The 22,743-nt window shown below is 39.7% G+C and overlaps 1 protein-coding gene and 1 long non-coding RNA gene across 3 annotated transcripts in view; one reads left to right on the top strand and one right to left on the bottom strand.

The window, feature by feature from the left end:
• SYNPO2 (synaptopodin 2) overlaps positions 1-22,743 on the top strand; it is a 172,061-nt gene that overhangs the window by 134,074 nt on the left and 15,244 nt on the right. Inside the window, exons 3-4 of one of the 2 annotated variants that reach the window (XM_047855475.1) lie at positions 3,459-4,270; positions 6,703-8,885. The exons of the other annotated variant lie outside the window; for it this stretch is intronic. Coding sequence (XP_047711431.1) covers positions 3,459-4,270; positions 6,703-8,885 — 2,995 coding nt within the window. The remainder of the gene's footprint in view (positions 1-3,458; positions 4,271-6,702; positions 8,886-22,743) is intronic. 2 annotated transcript variants of the gene reach the window in all.
• LOC125163556 (uncharacterized) lies at positions 7,530-21,206 on the bottom strand. Its single transcript, XR_007151501.1, has 3 exons — positions 21,087-21,206; positions 20,224-20,305; positions 7,530-7,662 (listed from the first exon to the last, which is right to left on the bottom strand). It is a non-coding gene; the product is annotated as an uncharacterized LOC125163556 (long non-coding RNA).

The following is a 22,743-nucleotide window of genomic DNA, read 5'->3' as shown; positions in this document are numbered from 1 at the left end:
TGTTTTATGAACTTTGTTGAAAATCTTAGGTATTTTAGACTAGCTGTTTAGAAAGCTCAGTATGTTGAACGTAATTTAATACATCTGGGTCAAGATTTTGTGGTGGGTCAGGATCACTAAATTATAATTCCAGATTCACAGATGAATTAAAAATGTTTAACTTAACTATAGAGAACAAACTGATGGACACCATCAGACGGGAGGGGGGTGGGAGGTTGAAGGAGAAAGGTGACAGGGATTAGGGAGTGCACTTGTCATGATGAGCTCTGGATAATGTATGGAAGTGTTGAATTACTATATTGTACACCTGAAACTGATAATAACACTGTATGTTCATTATACTGGAATTAAAATTTTAAAAATAGCAGCAATAAATTCCATTAAAAAGTGTTTAAGTGTTAAATCGTTATATTGTACAATAATTTTTTATAGAAAGAGAATGCCTAGGAGAAGGAAAAGAACAACAAAAACCCTAAAAGCAGCTAGATTTCTGCTTGTCAGGACCTCCAGTAAAAGCATTTGGGTATGAATAAAAGCAGATGGTTAGAATAAAGGTTTTGGGACTATTAATGGAAATCACCTGTTACTCTGGTCTCTCCAAATATCACCCTTCCCACCTAACGGCTTAAAAATGCACTAGTAAACTTTAAACACTAAAAAAAAAAAAAAAAAAATACAACAAGGGCAATCACAAAAAAAAAAAAAACTACAGCATGAGCGTTTTTGCAGTGTGCAAATCACAGTACTGTGTGCAAATTCAGACTGACTTTGTAAGTGAGGCTCTGACCATTACATTGTAATGAATCCGGAGAGGAAAGTTCTGGCTTCTTGGAGAGAGCCTTCAGGAAGAAGATGTCAGAGGACATCTCACATAGAATTTAAAGCTCTCTAGGTTTTGTCTTAACTCTGCAGAAACACTACATGCAGCATTACCCCTCTGATAATCATTCACTATTGATTCCATTTCTGTATACACATGAACTCAGCAAGGCCATAATCTTGTGAAAATAAAAGAAATATAGCATTATTCTTGGAATCTCCCATCTAAATATTTAGCCATCAAGTCCAATGTTCAAGCCCAATATTTAGGATCCTACTTAATTATAAAGCTACCATTTGCTTTTATAAGGAAACTAATGGGAACCTTGCCAAGTGCGGACACAGTGTTAGCCATACTCATGCATAAATCTGTGAGGTATCAAAGACATCCATCTTTGTAAAAGTTTAATCATATCCCAAATAGGGGGAAAACCTTTATCTAATTTATTCCCTTTTTAGTGTCCTTACTCTGTCAATGAGGCCAATTTCTTTGGAACATATTTGTGGTCTGGGACATTCCCTGCTAGTTCTTGTTTTGATTACAGTGGCTATCACTGGGAAAATCCTTGGTGATTTAGAGCCGAGCCTCTGGTACGTATTTGCTTTCAGAAATAAATGAACTAGTTCTCTGCTACTTTTAATAATTGGAAATATGATTATTATTATTTTCTCTTAAGAATTTTGACTTTTACAAAATAAATCATTGATGAGATTTGAATGGAATCTCAAATTAAAATCAGCCCAAAGGCAATCATCACCATCATTGTCACCACCACCACCACAACCATTCTGGATAGCTGATCATTGTACCTATGTAGGCTGAATGGAAATGAAATCTCTAACCTCTGTTGCTTTTATGATCTTTACTCTTGTACATCCATTTTACTTCTGCTACCAGTAAATATTAACATTTATCTAAACCATTGGCCTGTATTACCATCTATAAGCCTGGAATAAATTCAAATGACTCTCTTCTCAGCTTCCTAATTGATTGCTAACATAATTCAAAGTGATTTAATCTACTTCCATCTGAGGCCTTCCTAAATTAAAACTCTCTGACCTTGTGGTACCATCAAATTTAGTTGCATGGAGTGTATTCATCATTTCCTATATAAGAAAGATCTAATTTGCTATCACCATGTTTTTAAAATGCTATATTATAATTTTTTTTTTAATTACTGGGAAACTTTTTTTTTTTTTTTTTAATTTTTTTTTTCAACGTTTATTTATTTTTGGGACAGAGAGAGACAGAGCATGAACGGGGGAGGGGCAGAGAGAGAGGGAGACACAGAATCGGAAACAGGCTCCAGGCTCTGAGCCATCAGCCCAGAGCCCGACGCGGGGCTCAAACTCACGGACCGTGAGATCGTGACCTGGCTGAAGTCGGACGCTTAACCGACTGCGCCACCCAGGCGCCCCAATTACTGGGAAACTTTACAGATTACTTCCTTAGAGAAAACTTCATTTCACTTGATTGTTGGTTTTTTATTGTTTTGTTCAGTTTTGTTTTACTAAGTGCAGTCAAAAGCAAGGTTAGGAGCAATTGTTTTGAACATTAGAAATTCTATCAGATAGATTCTAAGATATATTCCTTTGGGTAGCCCCTTGAGTAGGGGTTCACTCCCTTCAAGTGATGACTTGGCATTAATCAGGGTGCATTTTGAGGGAAGACAAAAGGGGCAGAGATAGACACTGCTGTTTTTTGCTTTTTTTTTTTTGAACTTACAAATGTGAGACATGAAGGCATCACCTACAGCTATTCTGTAAATGATGCTTCTCTTCTAAAAGCCATTAGAATTTTGAGTTTTAGCAAGAAGTCATTTGACTCTTAAACTGGCATTGCTTCTTGCAAACCTAGGTTTGCAAAACCAACTGAGAATGGTTAAGGTCAGAATCAAAGGATTGTGGTGAGCAGCTCTGGACTTCTTAGGTGAGAGATAAAGAACAGTTTGATTTCAGAGATCCTACAAGGAAATGCTCCAAGACACAGGTTCAAACAGGAGAAGGGGAGACATCTCCGATTATAAATACTCCATGACTCAATGATTCATTGCAGCATGGAAAGGATTTCTCTTTACACAAGAGTACTGGGCTGGGGTCCACTTATTACAAAACACATGCTCACTGGAGTTTGAAAAACAGCTTCTATTTCATTCCTTTCAGGAAAGCACAGCCTCTAAAAGGATTACTTGAATTATGTGTATATTAATATTGTTCTGAAGCTGCTGAATATGTTTATGTGACATAGTGTTCAGACCTAAACTTAGTCAGTAAGACATTGAAATGCTTTGTCATATTAGAACAAACATGTTTATTTGAAAACACACAAATAGTTACAGATAAAGGACATCCATGAAGCTATAACCTGTGCTTTTAAAAAATAAAAGCTGAATTTAGGATGGATTTAGGTTCCATAATCTTTTGTAAGCATTTTGGCTTTGCTTTAAAGAAAAGTTTATTTGGAAGATCCTTAAGTAATAAGATAAACATGTTGCCAACTTCTGCTTTCAAATATGTTGCAGTTGACATTTAGGAGGAAATATTTTGACGGTATCATGTATCATAAAAGTGTTGGGAAGTTCTTTGGCAGGTGTAACACACTCCAGTTTAACCATCTGGACTGATTTTTCTGTGTGCAGACCATCCAGTGGAGTAAATGAGACTTCCATTTCTGAAACTGAAAACAAAAACCGTGAGCATCCCACCCATGAGCGGTGCGTGGAAAGTACCACTCTGCAGATTCGACCAGCCACAAAGAACCAGCACAGAGAGTTCTATGTTGCCTCGATCAAGAGTGGAGTTCCTCTAACTGAGGACCAAGGGAGTGGTCCTGGTTTTTCTGAGAGCATAAAAGAAGAAACAGGCCTGAGCTACCATGTGGCTCCCTACATGCCCGACTCCCAAAGAGGACGCTTAGCAGAGGAGGTTATCTTAAGGGAGAAGGCAGAAGCTGGGCAGCCAGGCCCTGTGGTTGAGTTACAACTGTCCCTTTCACAAGAGAGACACAAGGGCACAAATGTCCCCGTGGTGGCTCTCCTGGGAGCTGAAAAATCTAAGTCTCCTGACCCAGATCCTTATTTACAACACGACAGGATTGTCCACATAAATTCGGTCCCCACGAATGAGAAAGGGGAGCCTTCTCTTAGGTCCAGCAAGATAATCCAGATCTCCAGTGGCAAAGAGTTAAAAGTGATCCAGGGAAATGAAGCAGGAGACAAGGGGCTGCCCCGAGTGGAAGTGATACTCGACTGCTTGGACAGGGAGAAGACGGAAGGGTGCAGGCTTCAGGCAGGAAAGGGGTGTGTGGATTCTCCAGTGGAAGGAGGGCAGTCAGAAGCACCTCCTTCTCTGGTATCCTTTGCAGTCTCATCAGAAGGCACAGAGCAGGGAGAAGATCCACGCTTGGAAAGGGATCACAGCAGACCTCACAAGCACAGAGCGCGTCACGCACGTAAGTCCTTCTCTGGGGCCACTGCTGGGCTATCGGAAGGGGCTTGGGAGCTTAAGGCTTTTTGCTGCTGCTTCCCTTGCATGGATTTTTTTTTTTTTTAAGATTTTTCTCATGTCTCCTTGAGATTTGAAAAAATTATTAATGCACAGAATAACAAATGTGAAACTGTGGAGAATACCAATTTCTGAAATGGAGGCACTAAGTGTGAAGTTAGTAGTAGATTTAAATGCTATTTAATGCAGTTTCTTTTATCCCCAAACAGGAGCTGCTAAAGAAAATAATGTTGTTAAATGTGTCCCTTTGATTTGTCTCAGAATGTTGTAATATTTCAGGTAAAATGTCACAGGGGAGTATTTGAAGTCATTGTGGACTCTGAGTTTAAATGTCAAAAACCGTGGAGTCTGCTTCTGAGAGATGTCTTTAAAATGCAGGCTCCACCACTGATATGAAAAGCAGATCCTCATTTTGAAAAAAATCATTGTGCAGCTTGATGATGCTTGCAGAAGTGAGTTTGATGGACAAGGACATGTGGAGTACTGAGGAGTTACATGAGCCTCTCCGTTTTGTAGGTCTTCATTCGACTGCACAGCATTTCATCTACCTTCTAGACACAGAAGTCATTCTCCAGGGCCATGTGGAGGCATTTAAATGCCCCCAAAACACAGAATATATTTAAATTCAAGGCTGTTGACGGTGTTTTGTTTTACCCAGGGGAGTGATCACCAGAAGGAGAATGAGGATAAGAATGGCAGTTAGGTTTTATGATTTTTATTATTTTCTTTTCTCTCCTTCTCTTTTTTAAACAAATTTTGGAATTCCATTTGAGGAGGTAAAGGCTGACCGGCAAAGGCACTTGAATGTATGAGTGACACACAATGGTAATGAACTCAGTTATTCAAAGTAGCATACGAAATCTCCTAACCTATCGTTATTCCTTTCAAAGCATATTTTTAGCATAACCATTTGTAGCTTTATTGGCAAGTGCTGTTAATCGTCCTTGTACTTGAAGCATCTGTATGCATCTTCACATTTGTAGCCTATCAGACAAGTGTATTAAGGCAGCATTCACATACTTTACATGTTGACAGTGAAGTTTTAGCAACAACCGTGCAACTGTGACTGTCAATTCAGTAGTAAGTTGTGTAACACTACTCAGAAAGAGGAATTACATTTAGGAATGATCACACTTTCTACTACTTTCTCCAAATAAAATTTGATTGCCAGGGAATATCTGTAACTTTGTCATAAAACTGTTCACTCTGATTCTATTCTATTTTTAAAAAATGAATCATTGAGTCTTATTTTTTCCAGTGACAAAAAAAAGCTAATTTTTAATCATAAAATATTCAACAGGTTTTCCTGAAATTTCCATGTAACTATTTTGAAGAATTCAGAACTTACTTGTGAGTCATGCTCCTTATCATTATGTACATGATGACAATTAACTGATGCTATAAGTTAACTTTCCACCAATTTATTTTTGTAACCATAATGATAAAATTAAAAATTTGTATATAAATGTTTGTTACTTTAAAACCATCAAACTCTCATTTTAAATGATTTAATTCCCGCATGAGCTTTTCCCCGCAGTTAAGGGTCACCAGTCACATAGTTTTTAAATTTCCCCAAGATTTACACTTATTTTTGTTCCCACTAAAGTAGTGTTGGATTTCCAAAATAGCAATAATTTTTCAAACAAATTTATCCAGACAGCTTTTTAGCTTAAATTTCTTATATATATTCATAATGATCCAGTGTTCTGAATTATTAGCAATTATTGATTCAATGCCTTCAACTATTATTCATTCTGTTTTTTGAACTTATATTAATCCAGCCTTCATGAATACAAAGACTCTGGGGGAGATGTCAAAGTTAAAAAAAAAAAAGAAGAAGAAGAAAACTTAAATATTTAAATTCATTACATTAAAACACTTAGGTAAATAAAAGTTTCTTGCCTCCCCACCCCTGTTTTAAAAATGTTTGAAACCAGTTTTATATTGACATTTTATTTTTTAAATATGGAAGTACAAGGTATGTCTTAACTTGTTTTACAGAAAATATTATGTCCTTAAATTATTTCCTTTTTAGTTTGGATTACATCCTCTTAACTGACATTTAGTAGCCAGCGTTTATTGTCCAAGTATAAAGATCCATATGCTACGTATATTCTAATCAGTATACGTAAAGATGTATTTATATAAGCAAGTGAAACAGACCATTGTGTAGTTACATATATCATTGCATGTCATCATAAAAGTATACATTTTGAAATAAATAAGAGAGAAAAATTAGTTAGATTGTTTCAGAACTCAGTGGCTAATTGTAAGCATGTTTTTTTCATATTCACTTTTCCCCAGGAGAGTTGACTTCTGGGTTGCTCTGAGGTCTTCTTGGAATTCACCAACTCACTATAATTTTTGTACATTCCCTAGGGCTCAGGAGAAGTGAAAGCCTATCAGAAAAGCAGGTGAAAGAAGCAAAATCTAAATGCAAAAGCATTGCCCTCCTTCTAACCGACGCCCCCAACCCCAACTCCAAGGGGGTGTTGATGTTTAAGAAGCGTCGTAGGCGGGCCAAGAAATACACCCTAGTCAGCTACGGCACCGGTGAGCTTGAGCGAGAGGCGGACGAGGAGGAAGAAGGAGACAAAGAAGACAACTGTGAAGTAGCATTTCTGGGCACGAGTGAATCAGAGGTGGATGAAGAGTTATTGTCTGACATTGACGACAGTGCACAAGTTGTGAACTTTGACTGGGATTCTGGACTAGTGGACATCGAGAAGAAACTGAACAGAGGGGACAAGATGGAGATGCTGCCAGACACCACGGGCAAGGGTGCCCTCATGTTTGCCAAGAGGAGGGAGCGAATGGATCAAATCACGGCCCAAAGAGAGGAGGAGAGGATGGGAGGAGTGCCAGGCAGAGAGCCAGATGCTGCCCAGACAGACAGCCTGAGAACCATGGCTTCTTACCAGAGGAAGGAAGAAGAGTCTGTGAAAGTGCAGAGCTCAGTGAGCAGAAGCTACATCGAGGTTAGCCATGGTCTTGGCCATGGGCCCCAACAGAATGGCTTCAGTGGGGTGTCCGAAACAGCAGAGGCCCAGAGGACGGTCCCTATGAACAGAACAGCCAAACCCTTCCCTGGGTCTGTGAGCCAGCCTGCAGCCCCCTTCTCCCCAACCCGGAATATGACGAGTCCCATCGCGGACTTCCCTGCGCCTCCACCTTATTCTGCGGTCACACCTCCACCTGAGGGCTTCCCCAGAGCAGTGTCGAGTCCCACAGCTGGCCCAGCGCAGCCTCCTCCGTGGCCCCAGCCTGCCCCGTGGTCCCAGCCAGCCTTTTACGATTCATCTGAGCGGATAGCTTCCCGGGATGAAAGGATCGCTGTGCCTGCAAAAAGAACCGGAATATTGCAGGAGGCCAAAAGGAGGAGCACGACAAAACCCATGTTCACTTTTAAAGAGCCCAAGGTGAACCCGAATCCTGAACTCTTGTCACTTCTTCAAAATTCAGAAGGCAAAAAGGGAGCTGGAGCTGGAGGTGATTCCGGACCCGAAGAAGACTACCTCAGTTTAGGAGCAGAGGCTTGTAATTTCATGCAGAGCTCCTCTGCCAAACAAAAGACTCCGCCTCCTGTCGCTCCGAAACCTGCAGTCAAGTCCTCGTCCTCCCAACCAGTAACTCCAGTTTCTCCGGTCTGGTCCCCAGGAATGGCTCCAAGCCAACCTCCTGCCTTCCCCACGTCCAACCCATCGCAGGGCACCGTTGTCTCCTCCATCAAAATAGCCCAGCCTTCCTATGCTCCTGCCCGGCCCGCGAGTGCTCTGACCCTGGCTGGTCCCTTCAAAGGACCACAGGCAGCAGTGGCCAGTCCGAACTACACACCGAAGCCAACGGCTCCCGCACCGACAGTAAACGCCGCTCATGCTGGTGCAGTGGGACCATCCAATGAGCTTCCGGGAATGAGCGGGAAAGGAGCCCAGCTCTTTGCTAAAAGGCAGTCGAGGATGGAAAAGTACGTGGTGGATTCAGACACCGTGCAGGCCCATGCGGCTCGCGCCCAGTCTCCCACTCCCTCTCTACCGGCCGGATGGAAGTACTCCTCCAACGTCCGAGCACCTCCTCCTGTGGCCTACAATCCTATCCACTCCCCCTCCTACCCTCTGGCCGCTGTCAAGTCTCAGTCATCAGCCCCACAGGCCTCCAAGACAAGCAAGAAAAAGGGCAAAAAACCCCTCAATGCTTTGGACGTCATGAAGCACCAACCATACCAGCTAAATGCATCCTTGTTTACTTTCCAACCTCCAGATGCAAAGGATGGCCTCCTCCAAAAGTCATCCATCAAGGTCAATTCGATGCCAGCCATGAAGCAAGCTCTTCCTCCCCGGCCAGTGAATGCTGGCTCACCCACTAATGCGCAGGCCTCATCTGTGTACTCGGTCCCAGCATATAGCTCTCAGCATCCCTTCTTTGCAGAGGCCACCTCGCCCGTCAGTGCGTCGCCAGTGCCCATGGGCACTCCCACCTCTCCAAAGCAAGAATCAGCCTCCACATCTTATTTTGTGGCACCAAGGCCGAAGTTCTCAGCCAAGAAAAGTGGTGTCACAGTTCAGGTGTGGAAACCATCTATTGCGGAAGAGTGATCTTGTAGCCGAAGCTGAGTGTCCACTTTGCTTGAAACAAATTGTTTGCAGTGTTACTTGAGTCCCCGAGAATGCCTAGCAAGTCCTCAACTTACTTAATTTCAGATGTCACTTCCCAATCTGGGTCCAAGGAGCATAATATTTTTAATGAGTCAAAAATCTAACTCAGATTGACTTAAAACATATTTATCTTCTTTGCACACTTAAAAAATATGGGAGCACCCCAAAATAGACATGTGCCATTATATTAAGTAAGCAGGATACTTAGGATTTATGCTTTAGTCACGAGAAAGACAGTGATCAGTGTTATCAAACCTTGCACACAGCCTTTATGTAGTGTAACAGCTGTGCTCCTGTGGTGAAAAGGTTCAAGTGTAGTGAAAATATAACATGTATTGGCTGAGATTTCCTTTTTAAGCAGTGCTTTATCTCTATTACTAGTGTTAAGGGATAAGAAATTTACTGAGGACAGGGATCAGCTCTGGTCTGTCAACCTCAGCCACCTGTTTGATATTGCAGAGAAGGTACTTCTGGGGGTTGTTGAAATGTATATAGTTTAGTAAGAAGGGTAAGAAAGAGGGTGTCAGTAATTACTGAGCACTTATTTTGTATTAGGTTCTTTGCCAGATGTTTTACCTGTATTAACTCGTTTCAGAAGACTTCTTTAAGGTAAATGAGATAGGGCAAGAGGGATAATTATCCTTAGAGACGGATTTCTATCTTCTCTTCCCAGTTTACTTAAGAAACTGAGTATGTATATATCTCCAATTGCCCATGAAAGTGTAAGTTTGTTTTCCTCAGCTGAGGCAAGTGGTAGGGTACAGTATAAAAGAATAATGTATAAAAGGGTGAACAGGCTGCAGATAAAGGTACACATGACTCTTATTTTTCCCTTGGGAAAGCACATCACTGAGGCATGAAAGGTTACTGACTACAGGGGCTGATTGTGAAGCACGAGGAACCCCCTATGTGTGGAGGCCGTAGGGTGAGAACACACAATGATTAATTTCTGAGTGACCTCACAGATTGTTTTTCCTTGTGTTTGTTTTGCTTTCTGACTACTGCTTCTCCCACTGTTCCTTGCAATTCTATTCTCGCACCTTCACTTTGTTATTTATATTTGATGGACCAGGAGGATTCAGGCAAGGTTACCTTGTAAATTGGATTGGTCACAGACCATGCCGTCATCCAGCTGGCTATGAAGTTAATAATGTTACTGACAGTAAACCTGAAGACCTTTCTCATGTCTATTTTAAGTCCAAGTCTGACCAACCATGGAAAATATTCAACATGAATTAATGTAGAGAACCATAAAGCATTTTTGACAGCTTCAAGGAAAACCATCTACTCAATACAGGAGATCTGTTTAGAGACCTCTTATAACAAACAACTTGCCTGGTTTGAGGGTACATGGTACCAATTTAATCCTCTGAAAATATCTGTATTCCTGTTCTTTTACTGCTGTCACTGTCAATCTGCTATATTTTTCACTATCCTATTAAAATATTACTTCTTTATCTGTTCAATGTACATGTTTTAAAAAATAATCTTCCCTGATGAGCTATTCTGACCTAAGTCACTTCTCTGCTATGTCTCTTCTATTGTTCCCAAAACATCCGAATTTCTTTTTGTGAGCATATTCATTTCTCCATACGTTGTAAAACTGCAAGCTGCCCATTGTAAAACTGTAAGAACACACAAAAAAGAATTAAGTCAGCAACAGGGCTGTTTCTTCTGCTTTTTTTTTCTGGGAAATCTTCCATTGCCTTTGGGGGCAGTTTACCTACAGGTTTCAACCACAGGATGTAGCTTGGTCTCTCATTTGCCTTTTTGGGAAATCAATTAAGAAGATTAGCACAGGGTAAAGGAAAAAGCAATCTATCCATTATATAACACTATTGTTTAGTATTACTTGTTCCCTGCAAAGGAAGTCTGTTAAATGCTGTGCATTTTGCATTCTTTTCTAATAGAACAACAACAAAAAAGGCTTCTTGAGGTGAAGCAGGAAAGATCGTTTTTATAACTTTGCATTCTTGACATAGCATTTAAAGAATGGCATGAAGTAGAGGAAAGATAATGTAACACAAGGTAGTTAATTTGAGATCACCAGTTCAAATATGGCCTAGGATGGTAATGAGCCACAAGTATTCCCAGTTGTCCAGGGGTTTGTGGTATGTAGGAATGAGAAGTGTTTTCAGTCCATTTCCTGTAGGACAGGTGGCAATCTTAGCAGAGCCACTATTTGGAGTTGATGACTAAACACACCACTAGCATGACTGGGAGTGTCATAGGGTTCCCAAAAAGCTTCTCAGAAACATGCCAGGCATGCAGTCAAACATCCACAACTTTGGGAATTGGAAACATAGGTCTCATCTTGAATCAGATGGTCCTACATTATGGAGGAGGGGTGGGAATCCTCCCAGACTGTATCTGCAGAGTGTGACCACACAATGAGATGGGGGCAGTGGGAGGGAAAGGGACCAAGCCAGCTCCCTGAAGTAAGAGGGATTCCCTTTGCCACTTGTCCTCAATCAGAGAGCCTCCTGGGAACTTGCATGCCCAATAAGCTGTATGCGCCACCTTTCAGGTTGCAGTTATGGGAATGATGTCAGTGTGGCAGGTGGGAGGCTTAGAACTCATGACCTCAGCTTCCCTCCCGTTGGGAACCCTTTGTATGATCTGGGTGTTGTTGGCTCTGTTGTGGTAGCAGATGTTTGACCGCTTGGTCGTGAGGTATGAGGAGGCAGGTTTTGTTTAGGTTTTAGCACCTTGCCTTTTCCTCTGTCCTTTGTTAGCTTAACTTCCAAGCAGAGTGCTTGTGAAGTCAAGTTTTCTTCATCACCACGATAGCAATGATCATTTCCTGAGTGTCTGTGTTATGTTAGGTGCCTTATGTACCTTATCCCAAAGAACCCACTGCGAAGTTTACAGGCACCAGAATATAAAATAAAATGTAGTCACAGTCACTGACTTACTGCAGGACCTTATGCAATTTTTTAGCATGAGTTTCCCCTTAATAATGTCTCAAAGCTCTCTTCCTGACTGTTGTGCGATGAGTCTGCACGGCACTAGGTACTCCAGGAAGAAAGGTGTATGTAAATCTAAATATGGCAGATTCCTGTCTTATAGGGGGTAGACTGAGTCACAGAACTGGTAAGATTGCGGATCTGAGCATTGCCACTTCAGTCTTAAAACATTTCCAATTTTATTTCTCATATTTCAAGAATAAACACATTCTGTTGTGAGAGAGGAAGAATCACACTGTTTTCCACATTTTGACTATTCGTTGATAGTAGAAAGCATAAGTTTTTAGGCATATGTGTCATGAGTCACATTTGGATTGTCATTCTGGAGCATGTAAAACTTTGTATTTCAAAATATATCTAGCATGACTGTTGATGATAACATGTATCTCATTTAATCTTCATAAGAACCAATTCATTTAATTATAGGAAAACTGATCCGAGTCACAAATAGTTCTTTCAAGCAAGCTGGGGTTAAAATTCTTTCAGGTAGTGCTGACCCCTTTCAAGAAATGGGCTTCTTCATGGGCAGCTGAGTGTTATCACAAAGCCTAAATTCTAGCCTGGCAGCAAGAGTCACATCTGAGATGTCAAAAACAAATGATCCACATTTAAAGGGTGTGGCCTAGCAAATGTGGGACCATTGTCCTATTTACAGCCACTAGGTTAAAGAACTTTGAAGGTCGTTTGGCTGCTGACAGGCGTATCAAACACTAGGACTCCATGGCACTTTCACAGGGAGGCCTCTTAAGAGCCCAGAAGACACATGGCTGTTACTGTCTGAGTGTGGATTTAATCTTTCAGACAAAAGCCCTTGCTGTGTATCATTTTATCCAGTCATAGAGTTGAGAAGCTGCAAGTGCCCATATTCTAAGGGTGAGTTCCTGAAACCCACTGCTGTTTATGAGTCACAGCCGGCCTGGCAGGAAGGGTATTTGAAGTCATGGTTATCAAAAAGAAGTGATTGTTTTCTGAAAAGCTAAATGCTTAAAATGCTTCCAAAGGGAGGCAGTGGGTTGTGTGCTCATTCTCTCCTAAAATCAGAGTTGTTGAGTTTGTTTTAAAAATTGCTAAAAGTTCATGAGAAAAATATGTAAATTCTAAGAACCAACATTATATTCTCTGACACACTGACCCTCACTGGTCTCATGTCCCCTTATCACTGGACTCTGGGGGACACAAAGACTCATGTAACACTTCAGTGCTGCTGAATTCGTCAACAAGTATTCTGGGAAAAAGCAGAATTGAATTCTTCTCTAGACTTCCCACCAGGGTTGGCTAAAGGCCATAAAGCAAACTAGCAAATTCCCACAGGACCCAAACACCAGGCAAAATCACTAAAAGAGGCCAGCCTCCGTTTCTTCCTCTATAGTTAAAAAAAAAAAAAAAAGAAAAGAAAAAAAAGTACAAAAATTTTAGGCTATTCTATGGAGTAACAAGCCAATAAAAACCAGCCTTCAGGAGGAGCCCCCAAATCAAACCTATCCTTTCCTTGTTGTTATCAGGTACAGCCAATTTCTTAACTTTTTAAAAATTACTATGTTTCTATGGTATATGTGTGTCTACACTAAATTACCATTTGGCACTTGGAAATCACAGAGCTACCTACTCAGAGGCAATTGAATGAAAAAAATTTAATTTGAAAATATCAAATCCTGTGAGACATTTCTCAGACTCTTGATTTTATATGAGATTTTCTGGTTAATGAAGTATATCTCAAGTATAAAGAAAGTTAGGCTTATACAGGGCCTATAGTTTAAATAATTTTTTGTTATTGATACATAGAATTTCTTTTACCCCTGTTACATCATCCTTGATATGTTTATCTAAATTATGTGTGCTTTGTGACTGGTGAAATATACATTCAGGGTCCCTAATAAAAATAGTCATAAGGACATACTTTCCAGCCTATCTTCATTCCTCAATAAGTGTAATAATAGTCAGAAGCATAATAACATTCATATGTGCCATGGAGGAATCTTGCTTTCACAGCCTCTATTTCTTGAGCTCCTCATTAACTATTAATGATTTGTTCATGGAAAAACAAAACAAAAAGCAAAGGATTGACACTAGCTCAAAGTTGAAAAGAAATGCATAATCTAGGAATATAAACGGAGACAATTTTTCTTCTTGGGAATAAATATCAAAAAGGAAAGTATTGGATTGGGTATAGACCCTGCCATCATGCAGCTGGCTATGACATTTTATTTTATTTTATTTACTTATCTTTAAATGTTTATTTATTTTGAGAGAAAACGTGCGCATGGGGGACCAGGGGAAGGGGCAGAGAGAGAGAGGGAGAGAGAGAATCTCAGGCAGGCTGTGCACTGACAGCTCAGAGACTGATGTAGGGCTCGAACTCACAAACTGTGAGATCATGACCTGAGCTGAAATCAAGAGTCAGATGCTTAACTAACTGAGCCACCCAGGTGCCCCTTGAGAAGACATTGTAGAAGTCAGAGAATCTTTGATATCTTTATTTGGTGGACAAATCTGTTTTCAAAACCCCCCAAAGGCCCTGGGCCAAGTATTATGATCTAAAACAGGATTATATGGATGGGGATGGAAGCTGTGGCAGTCATTTAGACAACCTTGTGAGACCTGAGGAAAAGACAGGAGGTGGCTTCATGTATTAAGTTTCTACTATGTGCCAAGAGCTGTGTTAAATACTTTCTGTAAGTTATGACAATAGCTAACATTAACTGAGCACAAACTTTGGGCCCTGAATTGTGCCAAATAACTTTCATAGATTATCTCTTTTCTTTTATTGACATATAATTGACATAAAGCATTATATTAGTTTCAGCTGTACAATATAATGACTTAATATTTGTATTTATTGTGAAATGGTCACCACAATAAGTCTAGTTACCAGCCATCACCACACGGTTATAAATTTTTTTTCTTGTGATGAGAATTTTTAAGATCTACTCTCTTAGCAACTTTCAAATACATAATATAGCATTATTAACTGTAGTCACCATGCTGTACATTATATTCTCAAAGCGTACTTATTTTAAACCTGAAAGTTTATACCTTTTTACCACCTCACCATTTCAACCATGTCTCCCTTTGCCCCCCACCAGCAATCACCAAAGATTATCTCTTAATCAGTAGTCCTTATGAAATTAATACTATCATTATTCCCAGTTTATAAATTAGAGTTGGGATTCAGAGGCATAAAGAAGCTAAAGAACTTGTCCGAGATCACACAGTGTTACATAGTGGACTCTGGAGTCAATGTGAACTTGCACTCCCAAACAATTACAGTGTGATTTCATTCACTCTTCAGAATGACCCTGAAAGGAAGGTATTACTCCCAATTTACAGATGAGGTGTAGGTGTCTGAAGCTCAGAGAGGCTAAAAAACTTGTCCAACAATCACGAAGCTTATAAGTAGTAGGATAGGGTTGGAACTAGACATTTGTCTGACATCCACGCCTGGACCCTCCCTTCAGTACCACATGGTGTCCACCATCTCATTAGACCCCAGAATACCATTCCCTGAGACCTGTAAATTGTGTGCTCCCCAAACTAGCAAGAGCTACTCTGTAGAGGCTTTATAGGTGACTTTGACCATGTTGAATGACATTAGAAAGGACCCCCTTACCAAGATTGCTCATAAAATCAGATGCTATGATAGTATGTTGAAAGTGAAGAACAGTCTCTGAAAAAAGAAGCATGTGTTTAATAATTTAAAAAGATGGATTTTACGGTGATTTTGTACTAGTTACCCAAATTCTTTCATTTTCTTATTTCAGGATGAATAGGTGATATTTATGGGCTGAGACTGGAAGGAATGTCACTTAAAAAAATAAAGCACAAAGTCTTTACATAAAAGGAAGTGCTCTCCTAGGCTTCATGCCATTTTGACTAAGTGTAATTCAGGGAACGTCCTTATTAAATAGTGAATCAGCACCCAGCTTGGCTTGCTATTAAAGCAATAATAACTGAGACATATCAACAAGAATAATTCTAAACAGAATAATGATGAGAGGGTCACAAGCCTCCAGTGTTTCAAACTATAATCTAAAAAATAATCATCACTGGAAACTTAGAATTGCATGAAGTCTCTTCTGGCTTGTCTATCCTGGATATGCATGAGACAGCAAACCTTTCCTGCCACAGTGTCCTCAATGGAGGATTTCTCAACAGTATTTCTGTCAAAGACTTCTCAGCAAGGACATCGTTACACCTTATGTTTTTTCCAGTAGCTTTTTTTTCTTCACCTATATCTCATTGTTATTTTGAAAACATTTCCTGAGAAACTAGTGTAATGGATTCCAAACATGGGTTTGAACATTCCCATCACCAACCTCAAGGAGAGAAGATGTGAACTTCTGATTTTATTGTAAAACCCCCCTCATTATATTTGTAGAGCTTCACTGCCTTAATTTAAGATCATAGAGCCATTAACAGGATGATAATTACAAGGGCTTCTTATACGCTGGCTGCCATTCTAAACACTTAACAAATGGTGACTTTTTAGTCATCACAAAATGACTATAAAGTAGATACTGTGATCATTCCACTTTACAGATGAGAAACTGGGGTAAAGAAAACTTAAGGAACTTGTCTAAGGAGGTAGGGATAAGCCTGAAGACCAGACAGACAATCAAGCACCAGAGCCATTCTCTAAACACAAGGCTACATTACCTCTCTTGATCCCAAGACAATGGTCACAGATAAAACAAATTGTCCATCAGAGCAATAAGCTTTACCTGTCTCAGAACTAACCCAAAAATTACTTTAAATCTTCTAAATCAAAGTAAGAAATATTAAAAAGACTTCTTAAGAGTTTGGTAGCCCCAAATGATAGACACTTGTAAGCAGGTACGAGGGGAGGGGAAAAGCTATAGTTTTATTTCTGCTGGCCTATCTTATTTGCTTATAATGCAATAACTGGCAGGGGGAAGTCTAACATTTTTCTAGTTACCATTGAACAGATATGCACTAGACCAAACTCCTCAAACACCCACTTCCAGCCAAATAGTGTCATATTTTACTAGGGCTGTGTAAATTTATACCAGGTAAATAAAGGGAAAAAAGAATAGCGATGAAGAGAAATCTCTCAAATTTTAATAACAACAATGCAGAAAAACATTTCTCCCAGTTTTTTAATTAAAAAGGCATGGTTTGATTTAGGAGATGCAAAAGGTAACCAGTCCTTAAATGAAATTCACCTATAATTACATGGGACAATGCATACAAACAGCAAGCATACAGAGGCACAGCTTGTAGTGGGTAAGTGTGGACCCAGGCCAAACTGCTGGGAGCTGCATCCCAAGCCCACCTCTTGCCACTTGGGAGACTCTAGGCAGATGATTCCACCTCTTTGAGCCTCAGTGCCCTTAGCTGTGAATTGAGGACAATAGTAGGTGCACCTCACACATTGTGAAGACCACACGAATCAATGTGTTGTGTGTATAGAACGGTGCCTGGCACATTGAAAGCATTCAACATATGTTAGCTATTAATATTATTGCAAAGGCCACTTAACAAAACAATAGCTACTATTTCAAAAACTTCCAAGGAGGAAAACACACACACACACACACACACACACACACACAACGATTAAACAAGTTCTTTTGTTTTCTTCTGTTAGTGTGAATTCCAGTTTAAGGGATCTAACACAACTAAAATAGAAAAAGCAGAAGCACTGTGTATAAATCTCCTATGGACACAAATAATCTATTCTCAAGAGTCTTTTGCTGAGAAATCGTTTCTTCTCTGTTTTCTTACTGAAGCTTTATATGTCTATATTCCTCTCTATTCAGCCTGTTGGACAATTGTTTTCTTCTTCATCTTCATCTGTTGTACTAGCATTGTTGTAAAAATATACAAAATGAGACCAGGATTCAAAAAGACTGGTACAATATTTAAAAAACAACAACAATACACCCTTAACATCAGCTTTGAGACTCCACTGTAAAGGACTGTGTTCAATTCAAAGTATCAATGTTAAATAAAACAAGTGGGGGAACACTTAGCACTATAAAGAGAATTCTTATGGCAAAAGGCTTGTAAATTAAATATATTCTCAAAATTGGGTAGCTGGTATTCTGAGTAAGGTTCTGGTAGGATAGTTGAAGCTTAAATAGGTCTATCACACAGAAAGTGGAACAGCTGGCAGCCCGATCGCCGAGGCTACCCCAATTCAGCCCTGCAACAGTTGGGGCTCTGACAGAACCTGGCTGACCTCTGAAGGCGCTGCAGACAGCTGTTCTTATCCCTCCTCCCCAACACTGTCCCAGGACAAAGGGTCAGTAACCTGGCCTTTTTAGAGTAATTGATCCCCTTGCCTGAGAAGCGTGAGCAGTTTCCAAAAACAGAGTGAAACCTCTATCTGAAGAGAGCAAACTCCCAGCTCACAGAGCAAGTGATGAAAAACAATTCTCAGAAGCTGAGTGACTGATGTAGGGAGGAACCTAGAATCCCAGCTGCCTTTAAAACCAAGGGAATTTTGGTGGGTTTTCTGGTGTACTTCTAGACTCTTTATGAGTCAGAAGCAGAAGTCAGGACTTAATCTTGGAGAGAAAAAAAAAAAATCAAAACAAGGTGAGATGCTGAAAATTTTATCTGAAGCCAAAATTGCTTTTGTTTCAAATACATTTCCATGGATTTAGTTCTGTTTCCCTTCTGTGCCATTTAATTACATTTTTTTCTTAAAAAGTAAAAAACAATATCTCTTTCTTGAATTGCATAGCCCTCAGATTGGTAAAGAAATGTTCACAAAGCCTTCCTCTAGAGCTAAAAATCACCAAAGAATAGGCTGGCCTAATATAAGTAAAATGCTAAGCCTCATACCAGTTCTTCCACAATTAGGTCTTGTTTTATTCTTGTATCACACTCAAGAGTTTATTGATGATCTTGCCCGCTGGACCACTTGTTAATGCTCATCCGATGGCACCAATTATTATTCTTCATATAAACCCAAAAAAGCTAACTAGATTTTGAATTCTGCATTATGAAACACCCAGCGAAATGTTAAAACTCAGTGGGTGGTATTATTGAAATAAAAAGCAAAGCAAATGATATCACTTAGAAGTTTTTATTTTAATTGTACGTTTCAGTTTACCAACCAATAAGATTTCCTTTATATAGAGCACTTTGGTTTTAGCCAAGTATTGCCTTCACAGTGTTCGAACACACAGTTTTCCAACCCTTGTTCCCCGGGGGAAATTAAGACCTTTTCCCCACCCTGTTCCCACCTTGGAAATTCTGATTTAGTAGGTCTGGGTGGGGTCCAGGAATTTGTTCTATTAACATACACCCCAGGTGATTCTGATGCTAATGATTGTGAACCACGCTCTGAAAAACACTTTTCTAACCCACAAAACACTTAGGTCAACCTTATTCTTTGAAACCCGTATTTTCCAGTTTATCCAGTCAGACACAGCCAGACTTGTCAACTGCACCCGATTTCAAATGCTCTTGATGCCTTGTCTGAAGTGAGCAGGCATTGAAGTGCTGACCTTGCGGACTGGACTTGATACCAGAGGTCCAGGAGATGGCAGCAAACTCTCTTCCTGCTCAGAAAGTGCTTCCCACGCAGCCATTCTAAAACTTGTGAATAATTTGCTCTAAACATTCATTTTTATTTATTTTCTTAAACAGAAGAATAAAGAATAAGAAGAATAAAATAAATAAAGATGTGATTTTATCTGACCCCCTGCTTCTCATCAAGGCTGAGAATAAAGATTTCTAGGAATAGAATGATACAATTTTATCATCTAGAGAAGGGACTGTACAAAGCTCCTTGGCTGTTTTTTCTTATCTCTGGGGAAAGGGATTGTGGGACTTCCCTTGGCTGTAGGGCAAGAGAGTGTGTTATCTCCAGTCAAAAATGTTCTTACTAATACCTAACTTAAGTCTCTCCGGCAGTCATCAAAACATTTTTATTTGGGGATCTAGGCTGAAGGAGAACTTTAGAGCAATTAGCCTTTTAAAATGAAAACAAAGATGATTTAAAACTTTCAAAACTAAAAAGAAATTTGTGTACTTTAAGGATCACAGGGACAAAGAGCCCAATGTTTTTGCTGTGCCTTTACTTTAAGATGGTCAAATGGTGTGGTAGATTGACAAAATGCAAAATCAGTCAGAAGCTGCTTAAATATTAGAAGAATGTACAGAACAAAGGGACAAGTAGACCCACTGAGTAGCAGCTTTGATTACCACAACAGTATTGTTTTTCAGGTCTTTGACGCACTGAAGTTTATTTCTAACACAAAAAGGATGGTGACCTCTGGCAGTTCCGTAATATGAGATAAATGTCTACTTACCAGTGGGAGGAGAAGAAACCAATGAGAGATAGGAGAGCTGGATATTTGAGGAACTCTGGTGTGGATGAGAGAGTAAACGTCACTGTTGATGAAAAAGAAATGTTAGGACTAATGAACAGAAGTTACAAGGTAGTAAGTTTCAGTTTAACTTAAAACTTCAAAATCTTGATGGGGAAGAGGTGGAGAAGGAATTAACATATATATTGGACGCATAAATGTTAAGAGCTTTAATACATGTACTTAATTTCATTCTCATGACAACCTTATTTGGAGAAAAGTTACCCTTATTTTTTTTTTAATTGATAAACAAACTGGAGCTCAAAGAGGTTAAGAAAATTGCCCAAAGTCACACAAATAGTCCTAAAATGGCAGACCCACTGGCTGACTCCAAGTTTATCTTTCATAGCCTGTGCCTTTACCACTGCAATGCCTATCAGGTGTATTGTAAAAAGAACTCCTATGTCTCATGGAAGTTGGATTGCAGGATCTCCAATCCCTTCCATCTCTGACTTTTTATAATTTGCTATATAAATATCTTCTTTAAAAAATACGGGGGGCACCTGGGTGGCTCAGTCAGTTAAGCATCCAACTTTGGCTCAGCTTTGTGAGTTTGAGCCCCGCATCAGGCTCTGTGCTGACCACTCAGAGCCTGGAGCCTGCTTTGGTTTCTGTGTCTCCCTCCCTTTCTGCCCCTCCCCTGCTCATGCTGTCTCTCTCTGTCTCTCAAAAATAAATAAACATTAAAAAAAAATTTTTTTTAATCTGGGTTTTTAGGTTCTGAGAGTATTTTGATGTAGTTCAATACTTTTTAAAAGCCAAGTTCAGTTTAAAACCTGACAAAATAAAATTTCTCTGTTCCTTACCTCTTTAATTCCAGGATCTTTGCCACAGGAAACACATTTTAAAATTAACTACATCGGGGGTGCCTGGGTGGCTCAGTCGGTTGGGCGGCTGACTCCAGCTCAGGTCATGATCTCGCTGTCTGTGTGTTTGAGCCCCACCTTGGGCTCTGTCCTGAGTGCTCAGAGCCTGGAGCCTGCTTCCGATTATGTGTCTCCCTCTCTCTCTCTGCCCCTTCCCTGCTTGCTCTCAGTCTCTCTCTCTCTCTTTCTCTCTCAAAAATAATAAACAATAAAAAAAAATTAAGTACATCATTTCTCTAATGAGAAAAAGCAGAGCTTAGAAGAGAAAAATTTTTCTTTTCTTGAAGCCATGACTAGAATGATTTGCTTCGTTTCTAGCATCCAGGAAGTGTAATTATAATTACCCACGACTATTCTTGAAACACACACAGATAATGTCTGGAGGAGGGAGAGAATTGTGAAACCCAGAGCAGTCTCTAGGCCCCAGCAGCCACAAGGTACCCTGGGGTAAGGTGAGAAACAGCTGACATGCTGTAGAGCAGAACTTCAGTAGCCTCTGCTTATCATTTCACCTGCATCACTAGACCTCCATCCTTTGTCGGTAGAGTGCTCATGTTCCATTATATAAAATTATGTCAAATGTATCATACATTCATACAGAAAGCAGTCTTTTATAAAGAAGAACCATTTAGTATTTATTTTCTTTGCTGTCACTATTCAACCTCTGTTTTGTTGTCCTTTTGTTGTTTAAATTTCTATGATATTCTACCTAGCACGGTCAACCATGGTCAATGTCAAAATCCTGTCTTATGAATGGTGCATAAATGTTTAATTATCAGTGTATCGAAGTCACATGCAGGCTTCATTTTGTGCAAAAAAAAAAAAAAAAAGTACTGATCTAGACTGAACTGCATTTAGCAACCAGTTGCAACATTGAAGTTGCATTTCACCTGGAAATAACTGACCCACAGTAATAAATTAGAAGATTGTCCCTCCTGCCCCGGCCTCCTTTAGGCCCTTTAAGTGAAGAATCTGGAGATGACTTGCCTCCTAGCTAAAACACACACAAAAGCTCCATCTTAGGTCATACCCTTGTGTGACTCCTGATGGTCAACAATTGTTGGTCTACTAATATTTTAAAAGGAACTTACCTGCATTAAAATTACCATTTCCAAAATAGGCCAAGGTTAAGAACAAGGATAGAGCTGAAAAGTCTGAACACTACGATCAGAAAGGGTGTCATAATACTTAAGAACTAGATCAAAACAAATTGGAGCAGAAATTTTTGACAGGTGTAACTTAGGAATCCTTTTACAAATAAATAAGCTCTAGACACTTCTTTTTACATCCTTTGCCCAGTGTTTTTTTTTTTATTTTTTTGTTTGTTTTAATGGAGAGTTGTTTAAGAATTTCAGACATACATATTATGAAAGAGCCTCTTCTCTCAATCTCAAATGTGTACTTATAAGGACCTATTTTGAAGAAATGTTCTTGGGAGACGTCTGGTAAAAGATATCTCCACATTCTTCATTTGTATTTGAAAAGTATACCATCCTGACCATCACTGTATACTCCACTTTAATTTCTTTTTCCCTCTTTGTGGCCTTTTATCTATTTCAGAAAAACAATCATTCATCTGAAAACCCCACTCACTTTA

Source organism: Prionailurus viverrinus, chromosome B1, assembly GCF_022837055.1.
Source record: "Prionailurus viverrinus isolate Anna chromosome B1, UM_Priviv_1.0, whole genome shotgun sequence".
NCBI classification, from domain to species: Eukaryota; Metazoa; Chordata; class Mammalia; order Carnivora; family Felidae; genus Prionailurus; species Prionailurus viverrinus.
Note: the sequence above shows the minus strand (reverse complement) of the source record. Positions and strands in the feature narration are given on the sequence as shown.